The 27774-nt window shown below is 39.2% G+C and overlaps 1 protein-coding gene across 11 annotated transcripts in view; it reads right to left on the reverse strand.

The window, feature by feature from the left end:
* CEP128 (centrosomal protein 128) overlaps positions 1-27774 on the reverse strand; it is a 475959-nt gene that overhangs the window by 401476 nt on the left and 46709 nt on the right. For all 11 annotated transcript variants that reach the window (XM_061429611.1, XM_061429609.1, XM_061429607.1 and 8 more), the window contains 2 exons: positions 23198-23289; positions 20356-20428 (listed from right to left, as the gene is read on the reverse strand). In XM_061429611.1, coding sequence (XP_061285595.1) covers positions 20356-20428; positions 23198-23289 — 165 coding nt within the window. The remainder of the gene's footprint in view (positions 1-20355; positions 20429-23197; positions 23290-27774) is intronic.

The raw sequence follows: 27774 nt of genomic DNA on the forward strand, positions 1-27774 counted from the left end.
GATTTTTAAATAGACAGGTAGCTGGTCAGTATTGAGAAATTGCTAAACAGTACTGAGAAAAAAATAAAAACATACACAAACTAGCATGATTGAAAATGAATAAATACATAAACTATTTTATGAATTTCATTGACTGTGTGGATCACACCAAACTGTAGAAAATTCTTCAAGAGATTGGAATACCGGATCACCTTCAGTTCAGTTCAGTCCCTCAGTCATGTCCTACTCTTTGTGACCCCATGAACTGCGGCACTCCAGGCCTCCCTGTTCATCACCAACTCCAGGAGTTCACTCAAACTCATGTCCATTGAGTCAGTGATGCCATCCAGCCATCTCATCCTGTCAGCCCCTTCTCTGCCTGCCCCCAATCCCTCCCAGCATCAGAGTCTTTGCCAATGAGTCAACTCTTCGCATGAGGTGGCCAAAGTATTGGAGTTTCAGCTTTAGCATCAGTCCTTCCAAAGAACACCCAGGGTTGATCTCCTTTAGGATGGACTGGTTGGATCTCCTTGCAGTCCAAGGGACTCTCAAGAGTCTTCTCCAACACCACAGTTCAAAAGCATCAATTCTTCAGTGCTCAGCTTTCTTCACAGTCCAACTCTCACACCCATACATGACCACTGGAAAAACCATTGCCTTGACTAGACAGACCTTTGTTGGCAAAGTAATGTCTCTGCTTTTCAATATGCTATCTAGGTTGGTCATAACTTTCCTTCCAAGGAGTAATCAGCTTTTAATTTCATGGCTGCAATCACCATCTGCTGTGATTTTGGAGCCCCAGAAAAATAAAGTCTGACACTGTTTCCACTGTTTCCCCATCTATTTCCCATGAAGTGATGGGACCAGATGCCATGATTTTAGTTTTCTGAATGTTGAGCTTTAAGCCAACTTTTTCACTCTCCTCTTTCACTTTCATCAAGAGACTTTTTAGTTCCTCTTCACTTTCTGCCATAAGGGTAGTGTCATCTGCATATCTGAGGTTACTGATATTTCTCCCGGCCAGATCACCTTACCTGCCTCCTATGAAACCTTCATGCAGGTCAAGAAGCAACAGTTAGAACCGGACATGGAACAACTGACTGGTTCCAAATCAGGAAAGGAGTACGTCAAGTCTGTATATTGTCACCCTGCTTATTTCACTTATATGCAGAGTACATCATGCAAAATGTCATGCTGGATGAAACACAAGCTGGAATCAAGACTGCCGGGAGAAATGTCAACAACCTCAGAAATGCAGATGACACCACCCGAATGGCAGAAAGTGAAGAGGAACTAAATGCTTCTTGATGAAGGTGAAAGAAGAAAGTGAAAAAGGCTGGCTTAAAACTCAGCATTCAAAAACCTAAAATCATGGCATCTGGTCCATCACTTTATGGCAAATAGATGGGGGAACAATGGAAACAGTGACAGACTATTTTCTTGGGCTCCAAAATCACTGCAGATGGCGACTGCAGCCATGAAATTAAAAGACACACGCTCCTTGGAAGAAAAGCTATGACAAACTTAGCACATTAAAAAGCAGAGACATCACTTTGCCAACAAAATCTGTATAGTCGAAGCTATGGTTTTTCCTGTGTTCATGTACAGATATGAGAGTGGACCATAAAGAAGGCTGCGTGCCAAAGAAATGATGTTTTTGAACTGTGGTGTTGGAGAAGACTCTTGGGAGCCCTTTGGACTGCAAGGAGATCAAACCAGTCAATCCTAAAGGAAAGTAGTCCTGAATATTCATTAGAAGGACTGATGCTAAAGCTGAAACTCCAATACTTTGGCCACCTGATGGAATGAGCAGAGTCATTAGAAAAGACCCTGATGCTGGGAAAGATTGAAGGCAAGAGGGGAGTGGGATGACAAGAGGATGGGATGGCTGGATGGCATCACTGACTCAATGGATATGAGTTTGAGCAATCTTTAGGAGATGGTGAAGGACAGGGAAGCCCGGCATGCTGCAGTCCACAGGGTCGCAAATAGTTGGACATGACTGAGTGACTGAACAACAACAAATATAATCATCCTATAGGGCTACCAAAGTATCTAGATCTAATCATCCAGAGAGATTAATATGCTCAAAATATTTTCCTTTTTCTACTGTTAATATTTGTATTGAGTCACTCAACTCCAACTAAGTCAGCAATAATCAAGGACCTAAAACATACATTTGGATAGCTCCAGTTTTCTCTTTGTCTATTCTTTCTCTTCTCTTTCTATGTTATATTCTGTATCAGTTAGGGTACAGTCTAGGCTCTTCCAAAAGGATCAAATACACATCAGATAAGATAAGGGTTTCTTTCTCTCTCATCTTACTGCCCACAAGAAAGTAAGATAAGCTGGCAGGCCACTCTCTTCTCTAAGGTCATTCAGAGATCCAGGTTCCTTCCATCTGTTGTTCCATCACCCCCAGACTGTTATCCTCACCTGCACGGTTTAAGCTGGGTCAGTGCTACAACCCCACTTCAACCCACATACAGACAGAGGAAGTTTCAGTCAAGTGGCTTTGTTTTCAAGGAGACAACCCAAAAGGTGCATGCACCACTTTTACTCACACCACTCCAGTACTCTTGCCTGGAAAATCCCATGGACAGAGGAGCCTGGGAGGCTGCAGTCCATGGGGTCGCTGAGGGTCAGGCACAACTGAGCGACTTCACTTTCACTTTTCACCTTCATGCATTGGAGAAGGAAATGGCAGCCCACTCCAGTGTTCTTGCCTGGAGAATCCCCAGGACGGGGGAGCCTGGTGGGCTGCTGTCTGTGGGGTCGCACAGAGTCAGACACGACTGAAGTGACTCAGCAGCAGCAGCAGCAGCAATCAGTCACATGGTCACAACTTAGACACGTAGGAAATCTAAGATATGTCATCTGTACCTGAGTCATCACGGGCCTGGATAAAACTGCTGGGGGTGGGGAACAGGCTCATAAGAGGAGGAAGATAGGGATCTGATGGTAAAGGAAAGAAGGAACTCAATACAACGGGCCAATTAGAAAAACCTATCTTCATGCATATTGCAGTTTTAAGGTAAGACACATTTCATCCTTTTTGGAAAAGAGTACGATAAATGTTAATTCTCAGATGAAAGTATTAGAAGAGGACATTTAAAATACTAATTATAAAGTTGAGCAATATGCAACAAATTACAAATGCACATAAACTTTAATCTTACAAATCCACTCTTAGAAATTTATTCTACCAATTTACTTCCCCATGTGAAAAACGGTGCATGATCAAGATCAATAACTGCAGTGCTGTGGATAAAAGCAAAAGATTTAAACCACCTAAATGTCCATCAATATAAGACTGGTTAAATAAATTATGGGACATTCAATGGAATGCTTTAAATATTAAAAGAAAGGAATTAGGAAGCTCATGAAATATTAATATGGAACAATATCAAAAATATATTAAGTGAAAAAGGCAATATACAAAAGTGTTTTTACTATGCTAATTGCTAACAATAACAACAAAGGGAGAGTGAGAGCGGCCACTCTAGAGGTGGTGGCTATCAACAGAAGACTTGAGTGACAAAAGGGAGCCAGCCATGCAAAAAAATGGGAAAACAGAAGCCAATACAAAGACCAAAATGTAGGAATGAGTTTGGCAAAACCAAGGAACCTAGAGAAAGCCAGATAATGTAGGCAGTATAGCCTATGGTAAATAATTTGAAACAGAATAATCTCAGGGAGGGTTTTAAAAACCATTAGAGAAATTCACTGTGATGACTACTTTTAAAAATCACTTGGGAGAATTCCCTGGCAGTCCAGCGGTCAGGACATTGTGCTCTCACTACTGTGGGCCCAGGTTCAATCCCTGCTTGGGGAACTAAAATCTCACAAGCTTCTCGACATGGCCAAAAAATAAAATAAAAATCACCTGGGAACTGTCAGCACAGATATGGACAATTGTAAGAGGCAAGAGACCAAGTTCAATGCATTCCACTGCAGTAAACTCAATAAAAGTGACCGAACAGAAGTATTAGATGATACAGACATTAAGCAAGACTGGAATTAGGAATTAAGCAAGACTGCAAGAAATAAAAAGGACAAAATTTGATAATGGACTGGAAGTGTGGTATGAAAAACAAGATCTGGAGTGAAACCTAGGTGACTGCTGGGTAGACTGTTACACACTTTCCTGAGACTGAGAAGACCAAAGGAACAGCAAATATAAACAGTTCTAAACAGAATGGCACAGGCTTTGTACCTAATGACACAGCACATATTTATAACTTTTGAAAGATAATTCCCAACAATAAGATTATAAGGACTTCACACATTATTGCCACCCCACATTTATTTTCTATTTCTGAGACCTAAGGGAAAAGCCTAATACTGAAAAATTCTTTTTTACCAGAGTCCATATTAATCAGTCAAATTCACTGCCAAGATATCAAAATGTCCTGAATCTCTAAATTTAGTTGTAAAAAAAGCAGAATAACAATGAACGTTAGGACAGCTTTTAAAGTCAGCATTTTAATGAAGAGAGATGAAACAAAAGCAAAAGCATTCTGTTCACAGGATTGTATTCTGGCGTTTCAATGTGTTGATTCCTCAGATCTTTAATATCTGCTGGCTTAAAATCCACTTCAGTAAGTATTAGTCATACACGCTGCCATTGTAATCTCTGCAATAACTATTTTATTCTAAATGCAGTATTGGGGGAGTTCTTTGATTAATAATCAACTCATAAGCTGCTGGATCCATGTTTACATTTCGAATTTAGTGGCCTTCCTACAGAAATCAAAATAAAAATGTTTTTAAATAATCAAACTTAATATGCACTCCTATCACACTCAGCCAGATAAAGCCCAGATAACTAATGGACTAAAATTTCTCCTATGGTATGATGCACACAAAATATTGTTTATTATCACGATTAAGTGTTGACAGAAAATATTTCCCAAAACATCATGCTAAAATAATATTCCCCTTCCAATGGGCAGTTTGAAAACAAACAAACAAAAATTTATGACACCCAAAGGATTAACAAATTAGATCTTGGCATGTGCGATACGAACTAATACTTTCCGCCTCTCAAAGAAAAATGTGTTCTATAAACTTTCAAGATATATTTCAGTTACTGAGAAAAATGCATGATAAACAACTGTAGCCTCAGAATAATGCACAACAAATGTGATTAAAAGCAGTTACCAAAAGAAATTGAAATTGGTAGAGGACAGGAACAGTCAGTCATTTTTCTTTATGTACTTGTACAATATTTAAAAGGTTTCCACAGTGAATGTGCATCATTTTGGTAATCTTATTTTAAACTTAAATCTGGAGGTGGGGACACAGTTGCAGCCTCTGAGAAGTTTAATGCTCAGACAACAAAACTGCATCTTCCCTGAGACAGACTATCATTAACTCACAATACAACACAATGTGTCAGACTGTTACAAAATGTAATCACTGACTTCAACTGGAATGAGTAACAAAATCTACACTAAGCCTTGCACAAACTGAAAGTAAACCTCATGTGGCCTTCAGAAGACCTTCTAAAATTCAACAATATTATTTTTTAAGCTTTGCATTAGACAACCGTTTCTTAATGAGAACTACATACAACCAAGTGAAGTTTGAGAGGATCTGCACAGTTATGAGACAAATCTGCTTTGAAAGCAAATTACAGAAAGCACAAAACAAGCTCTAACATCACAACTTGATGGGAGGAAATGGTAGATAAACAATTCAACAAAGTGCACAATTAGGTATGTACAATTTCCTAGGTTTTGACAACATAATGGGCCCACTGGGTAGCTCAGCAAATAGTCAAGTTGTATAAACCAATCACACCAATGAGCTAAGCACTAGTGAGGTGTGACATCTAGCTGCCCAGTTATAGCTTTTATCTAACACGGAGTAATTCTTAATACATGGTAATAATGAGAGAACTCAAGACATTCTTTGAATTCAGCTGTTAACTTCAAACTCGGTGCTTATAGTTTAGATCCACAGTAACATTCTACACTATATAGATACTACTTGCTAATTTTATTTGCTGTATGAAAGGAATATAAACACAGTAACTTGGTTCATCATGGCTTCTTTTATAAAATGGCGAAAGGTGAAACTTAGCAAATGTAATATGCATCATGCAAATTAGCATTTCAAACTCCAAACTATCCCACCTGTCTAACAACATCAAAAACCAGCATGGCAACTAGGTATGTCCATGGCTTACTCAGATCTACAAGGATCCCAGAACAATAAGAATATTTGAGTTTGCATCAAAGTCCTTGTAAAAAGCATGCTCACAAGTTATACACCTATGTAGCAAGTAAAGGAAGACTCAGCTGAAAAACTTGGTAAAATCATGTACAATAAAAACAGCAAACATAGTAATGGAACTTGATAGAAATAAAAAGATTCCGGGAGTTTCACTTCTAAAAATGACAGACTAGACGTGTGTGTTAGTTGTCCAGTCATGTCCGACTCTTTGCGACCCCATGGACTATAGCCCACCAGACTCCTCTTCCGTGGGATTTCCCAGGCAAGAGTACTGGAGTGGGTTGCCCTCCCCTTCTCCAGGGAATGTTCCCGACTCCGGGATTCAACTTGCGTGTCCTACATTGAAGGCAGTTTCTTTACCACCTGAGCCACCAGGGAAGCCTGATAGACTAATTCAGACCAATCCTCCCACTGAAAATAACTTAAATAGCAAAAAATAATACTTTAATATCTGTTTTAAGGCACTAGAAAGCTTAAAAGATAAAGTCAGATGAGACCGAGATGCAAGATAAAGAAACCCAAAGACATCAGTCTATCTTCTCTCTCTTAAATATCAGCCCATTTCTGAAAATGAAGAAAAACAAGTTGATAATCCTTTCAAGGAAGGGTTAAATTTCCCCCATCCCCACATCCCAGAATTTTGGACTGGAATCCTAAAGGACTATATACCAGCAGTAAGGATTAATCAAAAATAGCTGAAACCTAGCGCTGAAGTGTAACACTGAAATATCTCAAAGATAAATGATAAGGTAATTCATGATTGCTATGGTCCCTAGTCTAATCTAACAAAAAGGAAACATGTCCTTTCATACATAATAATTATCAAACTACCTGTGCAAGATTTCTCTGAAGAGATGAATATTTCTGTCATCACAAATAACCAATCAAAACCAAAAAGGCGGCAAAAACAACGTGATTAAAATCCAAGGAAAACAAGAGGTAATAGAAACAGACCTATAAAAGGTCCAAATAAGGGAGTTATGAGACAAAAGTATATAGTTTTAGGATTCTGGCAAAAAAAAAAAAAAAAAACTACAAAGTAAAGAGAAAACAAATAAAAATTCTAGAAATGAAATGTTCTGTAATGACTAAAAATAAAAATCAATAGGTGACTCTGACAGATTTGATTTAACCAAAGAAAGGAACTAAATGAAAGATCAGCAGAAAACATTCAAAATAAAGAATGGAAAAATAAATTTCTAAAATTATAGAAAATGAACCTAAGAGACAAAAAGGATAGACTGAAAAACTCTAACATTACATGAAATGTGAGGTCTAAAAAGAAGAGACAGAGAGTAAGGCAAAAATAACTTTTAAAAAGATAAGTGAAGTCGCTCAGTCGTGTCTGACTCTTTGCGACCTCATGGACTATAGCCTACCAAGTGCCTCTGCCCATGAGATTTTCCAGCCAAGAATACCAGAGGGGGTTGCCATTTCCTTCTCCAGGTGACCTTCCCGACCCAGGGATTGAATCCAGGTCTCCCGCGTTGTAGACAGACGCATGATTGTCTGAGCCGCCAGGGAAGCCACACAACTATAAACATCAAACAACAAATCGATAGAACATGACTAGTAAAATTGTAGAAAACCAAAAACACGAAAAATTCAAAAGCAATTAAAGAAAAAACATGTATTATCCTCCAAAAAAAGCACCACTAAGACAAACGGCTGACTTCTCAACAGAAACAAAACTCAAAAAATGATAAAACGTTATCTGCAAAGTACAGAATGGAGAAACAACCACCTATTTACAATTTTATATCTAGTGAAAATTCCTTTCAACAAAGAAAGTGAACTAAAGACACTTTCAGACAAATATAGACAGGACCTGTCTCCAAATGACGCACTCTAATAAAATTCTAAATGGAATTCTGTTTGGCATATGCAGATTCACTCTAAAGGAAATTTTAAAGTATGCTCCTAAGGCACATGTGGAATCTCAGAGATGCAGAAAGGAATAAAGAACACAAAAAGAAATGTAAATCAAAGAAGAATAAATATAAGGGTAAATCTAAAAGAACAATCTATATAAAATAATAATTAAAAGACACTTACTCCTTGAAAGGAAAGTTATGACCAACCTAGATAGCATATTAAAAAGCAGAGACGTTACTTTGCCAACAAAGGTCCGTCTAGTCAAACCTATGGTTTTTCCAGTAGTCATGTATGGACGTGAGTGTTGGACTACAAAGAAAGCTGACCACCAAAGAATTGATGCTTTTTAACTGTGGTTTGGAGAAGACTCTTGAGAGTTCCGTGGACTGCAAAGAGATCCAACCAGTCCATCCTAAAGGAAATCAGTCCTGAATATTCACTGGAAGAACTGATGCTGAAGCTGAAACTCCAATACTCTGGCCACCAGATGCAAAGAACTGACTCACCCTGATGCTGGGAAAGACTGAGGGTGGGAGAAGGGGATGACAGAGGATGAGATGGTTGGATGGCGTCACCAACTCAATGGTCATGAGTTTGGGTCAACTCCGGGAGTTGGTGATGGACAGACAGGGAGGCCTGGCGTGCTGCAGTCCATGGGGTCGCAAAGACTCAGACTCAACTGAGTGACTGAGCTGAACTGACTGATGTAGCTCAATGAATACAAAATTAAACTACATGATAGTAACAGAAAAGTGGAGAGTAAGATTAATGGGGTTAGGATTTCCTAGGTCCTGCATTTCCTAGGAAGACCTTAAAGTGCTAATTTATATAAATTTGATAAATTTAGGATGCATGTTTTAATCCTTTCATTAACTATAAAAAGAGTAACAAACAAGGTACAATTAGCAAGATAATATGGAAAATGAAAACTAATGAATCCAAAGGACAGAAAAAAACCTTTTTAAACATCAGAAGTGGAACCAATAGAAAGCAAATAGGAAGATGGTAGATTTATACAAACTAAATCAATATTTACATTAAATGTAATAGGGAAAACTTTAAATAATAATAGGGAAGCAAAGTCTGATGCTGTACAGAGCAATACTGCATAGGAACATGGAATGTTAGCTCCATGAATCAGGGCAAATTGGAAGTGGTCAAACAAGTTATGGCAAGAGTGAACGTCGATTTTAGGAATCAGTGAACTAAGATGGACTGCAGTGGGTGAATTTAACTTAGATGACCATTATATCTACTACTGTGGGCAAGAATCCCTTGGAAGAAATGGAATGGCCCTAATAGTCAACAAAAGAGTCAGAAATGCAGTACTTGGATGCAGTCTCAAAAACAACAGAATGATCTCTGTTCAGTTTCAAGGCAAATCATTCAATATCACAGTAATCTAGTCTATGCCCCAACCAGTAATGCTGAAGAAGCTGAAGTTGAACGCTTCTATGAAGAACTACAAGACCTTTTAGAACTAACACCTAAAAAAGATGTCTTTTTCATTATAGGGGACTGGAATGCAAAAGTAGGAAGTCAAGAACCACCTGGAATAACAGGCAAATTTGGCCTTGGAGTACAGAATGAAGCAGGGCAAAGGCTAATAGAGTTTTGTCAGGAGAACGCACTGATCATAGTAAACACCCTCTTCCAACAACACAAGAGAAGACTCTACACATGGACATCAACAGATGGTCAACACTGAAAACAAACTGATTATATTCTTTGCAGCCAAAGATGGAGAAGCTCTATATAGTCAGCAAAAACAAGACCGGGAGCTGACTGTGGCTGAGATCATGAACTCCTTATTGCCAAATTCAGACTGAAATTGAAGAAAGGGGGGAAACGACTAGATCATTCAGGTATGACCCAAATCAAATCCCATATGGTTATACAGTAGAAGTAAGAAATAAAACTTACGGGAATAGATCTGATAGACAGAGTGCCTGATGAACTATGGATGGAGGTTCATGACATTCTACAGGAGACAGAGAGCAAGACCATCCACAAGAAAAAGAAATGCAAAAAAGCAAACTAGCTGTCTGAGGAGGTCTTACAAATAGCTCTGATAAGAAGAGAAGCGAAAAGCAAAGGAGAAAAGGAAAGATATACCCATCTGAATGCAGAGCTCCAAAGAACAGCAAAAAGAGATAAGAAAGCCTTCTTCAATTATCAGTGGCAAGAAATAGAGGAAAACAATAGAATGGGAAAGACTAGGGATCCCTTGAAGAAAATTAGAGATACCAAGGGAACATTTCTTGCAAAGATGGGCTCAATAAAGGACAGAAATGGTATGGACCTAACAGAAGCAGGAGATATTAAGAAGAGGTGGCAATAATACACAGAAGAACTCTACAAAAAAGATCCTCATGACCAAGATAATCACAATGGTGTGATCACTCATCTAGGGTCAGACATCCTGGAATGTGAAGTCAAGAGGGCCTTAGGAAGCATCACTACGAACAAAGCTAGTGGAGGTGATGGAATTCCAGTTGAGCTATTTCAAATCCTAAAAGATGATGCTGTGTAAGTTCTGCACTCAATATGTCAGCAAATTTGGAAAACTCAGCAGTGGCCACAGGACTGGAAACGGTCAATTTTCATTCCAATCCCAAAGAAAGGCAATGCCAAAGAATGCTCAAACTATCGCACAATTGCACTCATCTCACATACTAGTAAAGCAATGCTCAAAATTCTCCAAGCCAGGCTTCAGCAATACGTGAAACATGAACTTCCAGATGTTCAAGCTGGTTTTAGAAAAGGCAGAGGAACCAGAGATCAAACTGCCAACATCCTCTGGATCATCGAAAAAGCAACAGAGTTCCAGAAAAACATCTATTTCTGCTTTATTGACTAAGCCAAAGCCTTTGACTGTGTGGATCACAATAAACTGTGGAAAATTCTGAAAGAGATGGAAATACCAGACCACCCGACCTGCCTCTTGAGAAACTTGTATGCATGTCAGGAATCAACTGTTAGAACTGGACATGCAACAACAGATTGGTTCCAAATAGGAAAAGGAGTACATAAAGGCTTTACATTGTCACCCTACTTATTTAACTTATATGCAGAGTACATCATGAGAAACGCTGGGCTGTAAGAAACACAAGCTGGAATCAAGATTGCCAGGAGAAATATCAATAACCTCAGATATGCAGATGACACCACCCTTATGGCAGAAAGTGAAGAAGAACTAAAGAGCCTCTTGATGAAAGTGAAACAGGAGAGTGAGAAAGTTGGCTTAAACATTCAGAAAACTAAGATCATGGCATCTAGTTCCATCAGATCAGATCAGATCAGATCAGTCGCTCAGTCGTGTCTGACTCTTTGTGACCCCATGAATCACAGCACGCCAGGCCTCCCTGTCCATCACCAACTCCCGGAGTTCACTGAGACTCACGTCCGTCGAGTCAGTGATGCCATCCAGCCATCTCATGCTCTGCCGTCCCCTTCTCCTCCTGCCCCCAATCCCTCCCAGCATCAGAGTCTTTGCCAATGAGTCAACTCTTCGCATGAGGTGGCCAAAGTATTGGAGTTTCAGCTTTAGCATCATTCCTTCCAAAGATATCCCAGGGCTGATCTCCTTCAGAATGGACTGGATGGATCTCCTTGCAGTCCAAGGGACTCTCAAGAGTCTTCTCCAGTACCACAGTTCAAAAGCATCAATTCTTCGGTGCTCAGCCTTCTTCACAGTCCAACTCTCACATCCATACATGACCACAGGAAAAACCATAGCCTTGACTAGACGAACCTTTGTTGGCAAAGTAATGTCTCTGCTTTTGAATATGCTGGTCCCATCACTTCACGGCAAATAGATGGGGAAACAGTGGAAACAGTGGCTGACTTTATTTTTTGGGGCTCCAAAATCACTACAGATGGTGACTGCAGCCATGAAATTGGAAGGAAAGTTATGACCAAACTAAACAGCATATTAAATAGCAGACATTACTTTGCCAACAAAGGTCCGTCTAGTCAAGGCTATGGTTTTTCCAGTAGTCATGAATGGATATTAGAGTTGGACTCTAAAGAAAGCTGAGCGCCAAAGAATTGATGGTTTTGAACTGCGGTGTTGGAGAAGACTCTTGAGAGTCCCATGGACTGCAAGGAGATTCAACTAGTCCATCCTAAAGTAGATGAGTCCTGGGTGTTCATTGCAAGGACTGATGTTGAAGCTGAAACTCCAATACTTTGGCCACCTGATGCAAAGAGCTGACTCACTGGAAAAGACCGTGATGCTGGTTAAGATTGAGAGCAGGAGAAGGGGACAACAGAGGATAAGATGGTTGGATGGCATCACCGACTCAATGGACATGAGTCTGGGTAAACTCCGGGAGTTGGTGATGGACAGGGAGACCTGGCGTGCTGCAGTTCATGAGGTTGGAAAGAGTCAGACATGACTGAGTGACTGAACTGAACTGAATAGGGAAAATTCTCCTAATGACAAAGATTGTCACATTTTTAAACGTTAAATGACACACTATAAAATAGCATAAAAATACCAAGTTCAGTTCGGTTCAGTCACTCAGTCATGTCCAACTGTTTTGCGACCACATGAATCGCAGCACGCCAGGCCTCCCTGTCCATCACCAACTCCCGGAGTTCACTCAAACTCACGTCCATCGAGTCAGTGATGCCATCCAGCCATCTCATCCTCCGTCGTCCCCTTCTCCTCCTGCCCTCAATCCCTCCCAGCATCAGAGTCTTTGCCAATGAGTCAACTCTTAGCAAGAGGTGGCCAGGACTGATCTCCTTTAGAATGGACTGGTTGGATCTCCTTGAAGTCCAAGGGACTCTCAAGAGTCTTCTCCAACACCACAGTTCAAAAGCATCAATTCTTTGGCACTCTGCTTTCTTCACAGTCCAACTCTCACATCCACACCTGACCACTGGAAAAACCTTAGCCTTGACTAGACGGACCTTTGTTGGCAAAGTAATGTCTCTGCTTTTCAATATGCTATCTAGGTTGGTCATAACTTTCCTTCCAAGGAGTGGGCGTCTTTTAATTTCATGGCTGCAGTCACCATCTGCAGTGTTTTGGAGCCCAAAAAAATAAAGTCTGATACTGTTTCCCCATCTATTTCCCATGAAGTGATGGGACAAGATGCCATGATCTTCGTTTTCTGAATGTTGAGTTTTAAGCCAACTTTTTCACTCTCCTCTTTCACTTTCATCAAGAGGCTTTTTAATTCCTCTTCACTTTCTGCCATAAGGGTGGTGTCATCTGCATATCTGAGGTTATTGATATTTCTCCCAGCAATCTTGATTCCAACTTGTGCTTCTTCCACCCCAGCGTTTCTCATGATGTATTCTGCATATAAGTTAAATAAGCAGGGTGACAATATACAGCCTTGACGTACTCCTTCTCCTATTTGGAACCAGTCTGTTGTTCCATGTCCAGTAATAAAATTAAGGCATAAATCTTATAAACAGTGTATTAGTTTGACTAATACACTATTCTCTCCAAGCTGATATAGAAACAATGTAATACAATCAAGATCGGCAGGTTTTTAAACAATTTCACATTGATTCTAAGCTAAACACAAAGAGTAAAAAACACCAGACAATCTTGAAGAACAAAGTAAAAGGACTTACTTTATCATATCAGAACCTTTCACAAAGGAATATCAAGACAGTGTAATATTAAGCACTATTATTCAGACATAAAGATGACATAAATCCATTTCCAGCCACAGAGAAGAAAAGTATTAGGTTGGTGCAAAAGTAATTGTGGTTTCGGACCGTGAATATTAAATCATTATAACTAGTCTCAAACACATCTTTATTAATCAAGATAGGAACCATTACAATCAACACATTTTTGCCAATGAGAAATTAATTTCTTTATTCCTATAGTATAAAAAATCCATGCATCAGGATTCAATGAACTCTTGAAAAGTACTTTCTACCTCCTGCTGGTTGTGGAAGCATCTTCCCTGCAAAAAGTTGTTGAGATGCTTGCAAGAAGTGGTAGTTGGTTGGTGAGAAGTCAGGTGAAGATGATGGATGAAGCAAACTTTGTGTCCAATTTATTCAACTTTTGAAGTGTTGGTTGTGTGATGTACAGTCAGGCATTGTCTTGGAGAAGAACTGGGCCCTTTCTGTTGACCAATGCCAGCTGCAGGCATTGCAGTTTGGGGAGCATGTCATCGATTTGCTGAGCATACTTCTCAGATGTAGTGGTTTTGCTGGGATTCAGAAAGCTGTAGTGGATCAGACCAGCAGCAGACTACCAAACAGTGACCATGACCTTTTTCTGGTACGCATTTGACTTTGGGAAATGCTTTGGAGCTTCTTGTCAGTCCAACCACTGAGCTGATCACTGCTGGTTGTTATAAAAAATCCACTTTTAATCACACATCACAACCTAATCGAGAAATGGTTCATTATTGTTGCATTCAGTTCAGTTGCTCAGTCATGTCCGACTCTTTGTAACCCCAAGGACTGAAGCACGCCAGGCTTCCCTGTCCATCACCAACTCCCAGAGCTTGCTCAAACTCATGTCCATTGAGTCGGTGATGCCATCCAACCATCTCATCCTCTGTCATCCCCTTCTCCTCCTGCTTTCAGTCTTTCCCAGCATCAGGGTCTTTTCCAACGAGTCAGTTCTTTGCATCAGGTGGCCAAAGTATTGGAGTTTCAGCTTCAGCATCAGTCCTTCCAATGAATATTCAGGATTGATTTCCTTTAGGACTGACTGGTTGGATCTCCTTGCAGTCCAAGGGACTCTCAAGAGCCTTCTCTAAGACCACAGGTCAAAAGCATCAATTCTTAGACACTCAGCTTTCTTTATGGTCCAACTCTCACATCCATACATGACCACTGGAAAAACCATAGGTTTGACTAGGTTGACCTTTGTTGGCAAAGTAATGTCTCTGCTTTTTAATATGCTGTCCAGGTTGGTCATAGCTTTTCTTCCAAGGAGCAAAATATTGTTGCATAGAATAAGGAAAGACAACACTTCAAAATGATGATTTTGTGGATTTTTGGTCAGCTCATGAAGCACCCACTTATCAAGCTTTTTCACCTTTCCAATTTGCTTCAAATGTCAAACAACCACAGAATGGTCGACACTGAGTTCTTCGGCAGCTTCTGATGCAGTTGAAAGAGGATCAGCTTCAATGATTGCTCTCAGTTGGTCACTGTCAACTTCCAATGGTCGGCCACTATGCTCCTCGTCTTCCAGGCTCTCATCTCCTTTGCAAAACTTCTTGAACCACCAGTGCACTGTATGCTCATTAGCAGTTCCTGGGCCAAATGCGTTGTTGATGTTGCAAGTTGTCTCCACTGTTTTATTATCATTTTGAACTCAAATAAGAAAATCGCTCAAACTTGCTTTTTGTCTAACATCATTTCCATAGTCTAAAATACATATAAAATAAATAGCAAGAAGTTATTAGCACAGAAACATAAAGCAATAAATGTGCATTAAAATGATATATGACATAACCACATTTAAGAATGTATTCCAATATCAAAGGGCAAATTTCAACAATGCAAAAACCACAATTATTATACATCTGCACCAACCTAATAGAAATGATCACATAATATTAACTGATGTAGGGATACAGGGAAAGACAAGTATCATACGATATCACTTCTAGGTGGAATCCGATGAACTTTTTTCCAAAGAGAAACAGCTTCACAGATTTAGAATTGAAATTTATGGTTACAAAAAAAAAAAAAATGAGTTGGGCAGGGAGGAATCAGCTGGTTCATACAAACTTAAAACTATGATTTATAAAACAATCCACAAGGACCCACGGTATAGCACAAGGAACTCTATTCAAAAAGAAAGTACGATATGAGCACTGGGATAGACAAATTAACCAGATGATTGAACAGAGAGTCCAGTAACAGATGACTGCACGTATGAACACTTTATTTATGACCAAGACAGGACTGTAAAGTGGTGGAGAAATGTAGTCCTTTCAGTAAACGAGACTGAATCAACTGGATATCCATATAAAATGTATGACCTCTGCTTCACATCAGAAACAAATATCAATTTCAAGTACATAATAGATTTTAATGTGAGAGGTAAAACACTATGCTCTTAAAAGATTATATAAGGGAATATTTTCATGGTTTTAAAATAAGGACCAATTCCTTAAATAGGTCAAAAAAGCACTAACCAAAAAAGATGGAAAATGAATTAAATTAGATTTTAACAAAAGACTCAAATTAAGAGAGTTTAAGAACAACAACAAAAAAAAAAAACCCAAAGAAACAGCTGTGGAATGGGAGACAATAGATGCAAAACAGATAACTGACAAAGTGCTCATGTAAAAACTTATTAAAACCTCCCACAAATCAATAACAAAAAGACAATCAACCCAATAAAAACAGTGGGCAAAAGAAAAACTGGCATTTCACGAAAGAAAATAGCCAGTAGCCAAACATGAAAAGATGCTGATCACCATTAATCATGAAAATGCCAATTAGAACCATGATGAGATATTGTAAGCACCTAACACAATGGCTGCTAATGAAAGCCTAATAATATCAAGTCTTTGAAAAGCAACACAGTTTCTCACACACTGCTACCGGGAGTGTAAATTAGTGAAGCCACTTTGGACATCTGTCTATCAGTATCTACTAAGTTGGAAGGCACCTAGCAACTGCACTCCATGGTATATACCAACAGAAATACATGCACATGTGCACTAAAAAAGATTGGTAACAGTAGAGTATTTGTTCAGTTCAGTTCAGTTCACTTGCTCAGTCATGTCCGACTCTTTGCGACCCCATGAATCGCAGCACGCCAGGCCTCCCTGACCATTACCAACTCCCAGAATTCACTCAGACTCACATCCATCGAGTCAGTGATGCCATCCAGCCATCTCATCCTCTGTCATCCCCTTCTCCTCCTGCCCACAATCCCTCCCAGCATCAGAGTCTTTTCTAATGAGTCAACTCCTCGCATGAGGTGGCCAAAGTACTGGAGTTTCAGCTTCAGCATCATTCCCTCCAAAGAAATCCCAGGGCTGATCTCCTTCAGAATGGACTGGTTGGATCTCCTTGCAGTCCAAGGGACTCTCAAGAGTCTTCTCCAACACCACAGTTCAAAAGCATCATTTCTTCAGCGCTCAGCTTTCTTCACAGTCCAACTCTCACATCCATACAGGACCACAGGAAAACCATACCCTTGATGAGACGGATCTTTGTTGGCAAAGTAATGTCTCTGCTTTTGAATAGGCTATCTAGGTTGGTCATAACTTTCCTTCCAAGGAGTAAGCGTCTTTTAATTTCATGGCTGCAGTCACCATCTGTAGTGATTTTGGAGCCCTGAAAAATAAAGTCTGACACTGTTTCCACTGTTTCCCCATCTATTTCCCATGAAGTGATGGGACCAGATGCCATGATCTTCGTTTTCTGAATGTTGAGTTTTAAGCCAACTTTTCCACTCTCCTCTTTCACTTTTCTTAGGAGGCTTTTGAGTTCCTCTTCACTTTCTGCCATAAGGGTGGTGTCATCTGCATATCTGAGGTTATTGATATTTCTCCCAGCAATCTTGATTCCAGCTTGTGTTTCTTCCAGTCCAGCATTTCTCATGATGTACTCTGCATTTAAGTTAAATAAGCAGGGTGATAACATACAGCCTTGACGTATTCCTTTTCCTATTTGGAACCAGTCTGTTGTTCCGTGTCCAGTTCTAACTGTTGCTTCCTGACCTGCATACAGATTTCTCAATAGGCAGTTCAGGTGGTCTGGTATTCCCATCTCTTTCAGAATTTTCCACAGTTTATTGTGATCCACACAGTCAAAGGCTTTGGCTTAGTCAATAAAGCAGAAATAGATGCTTTTCTGGAACTCTCTTGCTTTTTCAATGATCCAGAGGATGTTGGCAATTTGATCTCTGGTTCCTCTGCCTTTTCTTCTTTTTTTTTTCCTCTGCCTTTTCTAAAACCAGCTTGAACATCTGGAAGTTCACAGTTCACATATTGCTGAAGCCTGGCTTGGAGAATTTTGAGCATTGCTTTACTAGTGTGTGAGATGAGCGCAATTGTGCGGTAGTTTGAGTATTGTTTAGCACTGCCTTTGTTTGGGATTGGAATGAAAACTGACCTTTTCCAGTCCTGTGGCCAGTGCTGAGTTTTCCAAATTTGCTGGCATATTGAGTGCAGCACTTTCACAGCATCATCTTCCAGGATTTGAAATAGCTCAACTGGAATTCCATCACCTCCACTAGCTTTGTTCGTAGTGATGCTTCCAAAGGCCCACTTGACTTCACATTCCAGGATGTCTGGCTCTAGGTCAGTGATCACACCATTGTGATTATCTGGGTCATGAAGATCTTTTTTGTACAGTTCTTCTGTGTATTCTTGCCACCTCTTCTTAATATCTTGTGCTTCTGTTAGGTCCATACCATTTCTGTCCTTTATCGAGCCCATCTTTGCATGAAATGTCCCCTTGGTATCTCTAATTTTCTTGAAGATATCTCTAGTCTTTCCCATTCTGTTGTTTTCCTCTATTTCTTTGCATTGATCACTGAGGAAGGCTTTCTTATCTCTTCTTGCTATTCTTTGGAACTCTGCATTCAGATGCTTATATCTTTCCTTTTCTCCTTTGCTTTTTGCTTCTCTTCTTTTCACAGCTATTTATAAGGCCTCCCCAGACAGCCATTTTGCTTTTTTGCATTTCTTTTCCATGGGGATGGTCTTGATCCCTGTCTCTGGTACAATGTCACGAACCTCATTCCATAGTTCATTGGGCACTCTATGTATCAGATCTAGGCCCTTAAATCTATTTCTCACTTCCACTGTATAATCATAAGGGATTTGATTTAGGTCATACCTGAATGGTCTGATGGTTTTCCCTACTTTCTTCAATTTAAGTCTGAATTTGGTAATAAGGAGTTCATGATCTGAGCCACAGTCAGCTCCTGGTCTTGTTTTTGTTTGTAATGGCCCCAAATTTGAGATAACTTAAATATCTATCACAAAATGTTAAAATAACTGCCGTATATCCATACAATGCAATACTAAGGACCAATAAACATGAACAAACTACAAGTTCATGACATACCACCCAAAAATATCACAATCGTGATCCGCAAAAGTCAGACACACACACACACACAAAAATGCCTACATGGTTCCATTTATATAAACAGCTAAAACATGCAAAATTAATCTATGGATTCAAAAGTCAAAATCATGGTCAGAAAAGGAGAAATTATGATTGGGAGGGGAAATAAAGAGGCTATTATGCACTGACAATGTTCTGTTTTCTAGATCTGGGTTGTGGTTTCATGAGTGTGCTTACCTTGTAAAGATTCATCAAGCTATACACTAATAAGTGCACTTTCCTGTAAGTACATTATACCTCCAAACTTTTTAAACTAAAAATAAGAGAAATTAAGTTGTTATCTTTGAAAACAGAGCATATCCATCTCTTAGCATATGTGGCCAATAAATTCAAACTTCAAAATAAGTTCAGCATATTATGTAAGAACCTGTACACATAGTAACATCTGGAAAAAAATTAAAACTGCAGAAAAATTATCTGCTTTTATTAGGAACCTCTTAATTTCAATTAAACAAAATTTTGCCACTATTCTCAAAGTCTTTGTGGTAAATGAATGAATTAATACACAGTGCTCCTGAAATGGATAAGTTTGCAACTGAACAGTTTAGTGACCACTTCAACTGATAACTTTTTCTCCAGAAAAAAGAAAAAAAAAAACAACTTGATGATGCAAAGAAATGGACACCGTATATACTTCATTTTTAATCTTAATTCCAGCAAGAATAGTGATTTCACAAAAAGAAATCACTGAATAATGAGTGTCAACAATCTGAGTTTGAAATAAAACTCAAGATTAGGGCTTTTTTTTTTTTTTTCAGTCAGCACCATGTCAAACAAGAAACAGAGCAAGGAGGCCTTTGCAGTAGTGGTGACCACATGCTTCTGGGAGATGACTTAAAAATACTTCACAGAGTGCTACAGAGTCACTACCAAAAATTCTGTATTTCTCAAATATCATTTAATAAAAGCACAACATCACTGAGTCAATAAAATTTAAAATATCTTTAAAATATTCATAACCAAACTCTAAAAATTAATTCTATCTTTAACATAATACCACTATAAATATTTCAAGCCTCAATGCCTAAAATTCATGAATATTTTAGACAAAATGGTATATAGTACACAAAAAGTTAAAATCTACTATACTGATTGTGATTATGACCAGCTCAATTACCCTAGCACCTGAGTATGAAATAAAACTTTCTATGAACAAGGAGATCTCACCACATCTTGTTTTTGGGCTTCATTAAGTTTTTCAGTCAATTCTTCCAAAGCCCTTCTTGTTGCAGCATCCGACCTAGGCAAACAAACAAACAACAACAAAAATTTTAAGTCAGCTATTTGAGAAAATATACATAATTCATGATACTTACAATATCACAATATGTTATTACATAATGCTCTGCTGCAGTGGGTCTCAGAGGTGAGCACACATATGAAACACCTGGAGGACGTGTTACACAGACTCTGTCAGGAGATCTGCATTGGAGCCCAAGAAGGCATTCCTACAGATTCCTAGGTGATGCTGATACTGCCCGTCTGGAGACTACATTCTGAGAAATAATGCTATACTACATCATCACCTTCACTTAAAAAAAAAAAAAAAGACTATAATTCTCAATTTAAATGAAGAAGAATGAAAGAGGTAAGGAGGACAAAACTCTCGATCTCACATCCTTTCCAGCAATTCATCATCAAATTACATCTGAGGTTACTGTACAAACTCTGTCCCCACTGATTTATCTCCCATTACCTTTTTCCCATCAAATTAATAACACACATGACAAATAATCGACTAGTACAGGAAACTTACAAAGAAAAGCAGAGACCTTCCTCTCTCACATTTATCTGGTTCCAATCCCCGCTGGCAACCATGCTCGCCTAATACATTTTAATTACTTTGCTGGTTACCGCCATCATTTTCAACTCTAGATATTTTCAACTCTGTTTTGAAATATTTAACTCACTAACACTGCTCTCCAATTTGAGATAAATGTATTACTATTTTCAGTTCTTTTATTAGTCACCTGTATAACCTACTTAATATATTTATGCCCATTCTGAACTACTTCACTATAGAGAATTAATCCTTTCTCCTTACATTCTATCATGCTCGCATTTTAGTCAGCTTCCTACCCGGATCACTAACTTCCCTGAGCTTTTGCTTTTTCTACTTTCCCACTATTTTTTGACCTTATTAACACATCACTGATATTTTTCTCCCACTTATTACTGAATCATCTTTTAAGAATCTATGCCATTCTTCCTAACTACATTCATCTCAAAGGCTACTTATTTCCTGCTCTAATTCAGTGATTAATTCCTGGACCTGCTATATGGCTATCATGCTGGGAATTACTTTCACTGAAGTCCTTGGTAAGTTTTACTATTTCTTACAACCTATATCTTCCTTTTTCTTAATGGTCATTTTATTTCATTTGTATGCCCTTAGTAATTCCTCAGAAAGAAGCTATCTTAAGTGATAGACTTCCTTCACTGTACTTCTTTCTGGGCTTTTGTGGTTCCATGTGCTGCTGGATTTCCCATCCCTGACTAGCTCTTGCCCTCAGGCCAGCTCTTCTTTTTATATGACTTCTAAATATTGGAACTCCTAGGACTCCCTGTCCTTGATGCTCTCCCTACAGTTTCCCTCTGGATATCATCCATTATCATAGTTCCAAATACCACTTCCATATGCTGACCACTCGTAAATTTTTCTAATGGAGACTTTTCCTTGGGGTTCCAGAGTAAATGTCTGGCTGCATTTCTTACATTTCCACTTGGATGTCTCACAGGTATCTGAAATCTAATGTATCCAAGGTCAAACTCTGAGTTTCTATGCCTCACTTAACCCTGGGCTTCCCTGGTGGCTTAGACGGTAAAGAATCTGCCTGCAATGCAGGAGATCAGGGACCCAATCCCTGGGTTGGAAAGATCCCCTGGAGAAGGGAATGGCAACCCACTCTAGTATTCTTGCCTGGAGAATCCCATGGACAGAGGAGCCTGGTGGGCTACAGTCCTTGGAGTCACAAAATAGTCAGACATGACTGAGCAGCTAACACTTTCACCTACCCCACCAGTCTTCCATATTTCAAAATGAGGAAAACAATAATTACCACTTCAATAAAATTGTTTTAAGAAATAAACCTAAATCTACCTGACATGAAATAAGTGTGCAATACTATTTACTGGTGGCAGTAGTAATAAGCTAACAGTAAGGTCTTTAATTATTACTAAATGTCCTGCCTTCCTTATAGAGAAGAAGAAAAGTTACACAGACTACCGTTGATATTCATAGATTTAACCTTTATAGCTTGACTCTTTTTGCTATAGCAACATAAAACTGGCATGTGGAATGATTTCATTAGCTAGAATAGGAATTAGCAAGGGAATTTGGTAAATGAATTTCAATTAACCTTTTTCTCCCTAATCATTGCTATATACAGACTGTGACTTTTACAATGGGATAAAATGTTCCTGGAAAACTATGGCCTCTAGATAGCCAGTGGGAATTTGCTGTATGATGCAGGGAGCTCAAATTCAACTGCAAAAACTGGACAGATGTAAACAACTGGCCTTTGAAGATTTCAACTGAAAGATAAAATGTCTGATTCTACAACGACTCACGTCCACTGATGAATTCTACATTATGTTTGCTCCAATGTCGGTCAGCTGGTCTCGGGCTCTCTCTCCAATGCACTGGGTTAGCCAAAAAGTTCATTTGAGTTTTTCCATAAAATACTACAGAGAAACCCAAATGAACATTTTAGCTAACCCAATATTTGCATATTTACCTCTTTACTAATATCTAACAACATCTCTTTCCATAATGCCAGCATTCCATTGTAACAAAATGTTTTTAAAAGTATGAAATTAACTTCTCTAATACTGAGTCATGATATATTGCAAATTCAAATGGTCTTGAACTGTTCTATTAGTATACTTTAAAATATGAGTATAAAAACACAGTATTTTTTTTGTAAACTCATGTAAACATGTCAACTAGAGAACCTGTTTTATTCTTCTAACAATTAATTCCTCAACAAAAATCATTTTCAGCTTTTACCGGCTTCTTCTGGCAAGTTCCCGGTTGAAATCATCTCCAAGGCGAACTTGTTCACTGCTGAGGTCTCGGAGGGACTGATGAAAAGCATGAAACTAAAAAAAGCAAAGCAAAGTCATCTATTTAGGAGTCTCTTGAATTCTTCCATGAAGATTCATTGAAAGTAAGAGAGGAGAACTTGTTCTTTGCAACAATACACAAATTTTTATAATGTTATCAAGACATAATAAAACAAATGTCTGTTCTAAAAGATACAAAATATTCTTTCCCAAAGAAAAGTTTTTAAAACCATATGTAACATTAACCATTACATGCAATATTTCACTCTTGACAAACACTCTAGAAAAGTGGTTCAGAAACTTTTTCTGTCAACAGTACAGTAGCAAATATTTCAGGCTCTCGGGCTAAATGGCATCTGTCACAATGACTCAACTCTGCCATTACAGCACAGAAGTAGCCATTAAACACATGAGCGTGACTGTGCTACAGTAAAGTTTCATTCAACTAGACCATGTGCTCAGTGTGCCAACCCATGTTGCCAAGAAAGCCTTGCCCACATGCACCAGGACCCAGGGACAAGAATGTGTGGCGCAGCACTGTTCACGGTGGAAACACTGAAAACAAAAGTCCGTTAAGAATGGAATGGAGACTAACTGCAATATAGTCTTCCAGTGGAGCATCACACAGCACTGAAAATGAAATGATCAAAGCTAGCTACTCTTCAAAATCAAAACATCAAGTGAAAAAGGCAAGTCAGAAAATACATACTGCATTATTCCACCTATATAAACCTTAATGCAGGCAATACTAAGTAAGATACAAGTAGTAAAAATGGTATTTAAACAAATCAAGAGAATGATTAATATAGAAAGCCCTTGGGGAAGCAAGGAGTGTTAAGAGGTTTCGGGTGTACTATAATCCTCTATTTCTTGGTCTGGGTGGTGGTTACATGGATTTTTTATATTATTGTACTTTTAATGGTAAATAGGTATGCTATACACATATGTGTAGGCTATACTTTATAACAAATAAGTAAGCTATGCAGACTTGCAGAAATACCAAATTGATTCTTTCAACAAACGTACACTGAGCAGATAATGAGTGCCAGAAACTGTGCTGGGGTAAAAATGGCTCAGAATTTATATAAGAAACACATATGTAAACAGAAGCACAAATACGGCACTGGGGCACTGGGAAAGTACACAGTCACATGGAGCTACAGGTCGTCTAAGACACGGACTGAAACAAGGCAGAACCAGAGAAAGGAGCAGAGCTAACACAGCAGACGAGCAATAGACCATTGACTGAGGTTTTGCCATCAGGATTTTCCAGTTTTGCAAAGCAGAATCCAAGGGACCCATCTTTGACCCCTCCTTTACACTCATTTCCACCCTTCCCAAATGGTCATCTGATTTCAAGATCTTTCATTTTATCCACCAAATAGTTTTTAAATCTACCGCCCTCTTTCCAACTCCATCTACTGCCGGGAGCCAGCGTGAGGAGCTCCACCCGTGGCAAAGGTCATGAGGAAGGAGGCTCGGCATATGCAAAGGCGGGATCGAGCCTCAGGAGTCCCCCTGGATATTTTCGAGCATTTACCCCCAAAAACCAGAGTCTGCCTACTTTACTGCTTTGTGCTCTCACCTCTGACTTTACTGGGGGCTGTCCCCCACCACCATCTTGCTCTCTCTGATAAAGAGTTAACTTACAGCTCCAGTTAATAAGTTCCTGGGCATTAGGAGTGTTTAAATCCAAACCCCTCAGATAGCTCTCTAACTGGCCTGACAAGTTTACCTGGACTCCTACAGCTATGCATACGATTGTTTACAGTCTCTCAGCCTCGAGAGGCACGGGAAGTTTAAGATATTCAAATAGCTTAGAGCCTCTCGGAGAGTTAGAAACTGTCAGAATAAAACTAGTAAAATATTTCATTGATGAGCCAATGCTTGCTGCCAAGTTTCCTCATCCCCTGTATTGTATCCTTGGAAGTGTATTAATTAATATAGTTGGTATGTAGAAAAAATAAGTAGTGGCCTTGGTGTTAGCAACTTTAGACCCTTAAGGTAATAAATTCTTTCCTTTGTTGTAAACCCACTGCACTTCTGCCCGGGCTTCTAAGACCCACTAGAGAAGGTGCCTAAGGTGGGGCACCTTCCGCTATTCGAGAGGGCGCCTGCAGCCTCTGTGGTCAGAGCTAACCTGATGTCACAGGTTATATTGATTTTCTGCGTAAACCAAGCTACTCAGCCTCTTTTCTCCACTGAATTTTCCTACTGAGCTATCCTCATTCTACTACTCTTTATATCTTTGATGAATATTTAAATAAAGCTATTGTATCCAGTGAACTCGCCGAAGCTGTCTCCCCTTCGAACTCCCTGGATCAGCCGGGGCTGGACCTCGGCAATCTACCTTCATCCAAGTGACCATCGGCTCAGAACACAGTGGCATCCTTCCTACTGGTTGGTCCACACTGACTTCATTTTCTACACTAGAGCCAGGGTGATTTCTTTAAAGTTATTGCCACCCTCTTACATGGCTGTGCACAGTATCAGTTTCATACTTTACCCACATGGCCTTCTATAAACTACATATAGCTGCTCTCTTCCCTCCTGCCAAGCTATTGGTTGTACCTCAAATGACTCTTAATCAACTTTCAGATCTCAGCTTAATCAGCCTTTCTTTGGGAAGGCTTTCCCAATTGGAATAAGTCCCTCTACAGAACACTCCCACAACCCTAGGCTTTTTTCTGTTATAGCATACATCTCAGATCATAATTTTGGGTGTATTTATATACTTTTTGATTAGTATCTAGCTCCCCCTCTAAATTGTAAGCTCCATGAAAAGGCAAGGTTTTTTGCTCATCACTGTTTCCAAGTATAAGCACTGTCCCAGGACAGAAGCACTAAATAAAAAAAAATGAAAGAGTAATGTTAGGATATTGTTCTCTGCTCTAGGTTTAATCACATAATCAACACTACTAGTCAATTGCAACTACCAAAAATTAATAGTCAAGGAAAAGTTTCTACAAGGTGTCTTCTAAAGGACTTAGTCCTTTTATCTTTTTATCTTATGCTATAATAAGCACAAAATACAAACAAGTATCCTAACAAACTGTGAGCTCTCAATCTTAAAACTACCAAAGATGTCAAAGTCAACAGTATCTGCTCAGTTCAGTTCAGTGGCTCAGTCGTGTCCGACTCTTTGCGATCCCCATGAATCGCAGCACACCAGGCCTCCCTGTCCATTACCAACTCCCAGAGTTCACTCAAACTCATGTCCATCGAGTCAGTGATGCCATCCAGCCATCTCATCCTCTGTCATCCCCTTCTCCTCCTGCCCCCAATCCCTGCCAGCAGCAGGGTCTTCTCCAATGAGTCAACTCTTCGCATCAGGTGGCCAAAGTATTGGAGTTTCAGCTTCAGCATCAGTTCTTCCAATGAACACCCAGGACTGATCTCCTTTAGGATGGACTGGTTGGATCTCCTTGCAGTCCAAGGGACTCTCAAGAGTCTTCTCCAACAACACAGTTCAAAAGCATCAATTCTTCAGTGCTCAGCTTTCTTCACAGTCCAACTCTCACATCCATACATGACTCCTGGAAAAAATATAGCCTTGACTAAATGGACCTTTATTGGCAAAGTAGTATCTCTGCTTTTGAATATGCTATCTAGGTTTGTCATAACTTTCCTTCCAAGGAGTAAGCGTCTTTTAATTTCACGGCTACAGTTACCATCTGCAGTGATTTTGGAGCCCAAAAAAATAAAGTCTGACACTGTTTCCACTGTTTCCCCATCTATTTCCCATGCAGTGATGGGACCAGATGCCATGATCTTCCTTTTCTGAATGTTGAGCTTTAAGCCAACTTTTTCTCTCTCCTCTTTCACTTTCATCAAGAGGCTTTTTAGTTCCTCTTCACTTTCTGCCGTAAGGGTGGTGTCATCTGCATATCTGAGGTTATTGATATTTCTCCCAGCAATCTTGATTCCAGCTTGTGCTTCTTCCAGCCCAGCATTTCTCATCATGCAGTCTGCATATAAGTTAAATAAGCAGGGTGACAATATACAATATACAGCCTTGACGTAGTCCTTTTCCTTTTTGGAACCAGTCTGTTGCTCCTAGCCATTATTAATTTAGCAACCCAAAGCAATAACAACAAAAACTTTCAGATCTTGCAGAGAAGTTTAAAGCAAAAAAAGTATATCCAGAGAACTAATACTTTCAAAATCTTTCATGAATACATAGAGAAAGTTTAGAATTTCTGCTTCATAGAAGGTGGCTCCATCAATGATTCAACAATAAGAAAAAAATTATGAAAAATATCAATAGGCTAACCACATAAAGCCTAATTTGCTCATAGTAAACTAAACTAAGCAAATTAGAAAGTAGCTGACATAGCAGAGCTTCCAGAATGAGCCACCTGAGCAAGGGAACAAAACAAAATATAATCCTCCATAACAAAGCTCAAAATAAATGTATGATGGTAATCAACAGACTGAAAATAAAATAGTTTACTTCGTTAAAAAAATCAGTACATAGTTAGTGACAATCAAACAGTTAAAACACAGCCACAAAATTCAAGT

Source organism: Bos javanicus, chromosome 10 (assembly GCF_032452875.1).
Source record: "Bos javanicus breed banteng chromosome 10, ARS-OSU_banteng_1.0, whole genome shotgun sequence".
Lineage (NCBI taxonomy): Eukaryota > Metazoa > Chordata > Mammalia > Artiodactyla > Bovidae > Bos > Bos javanicus.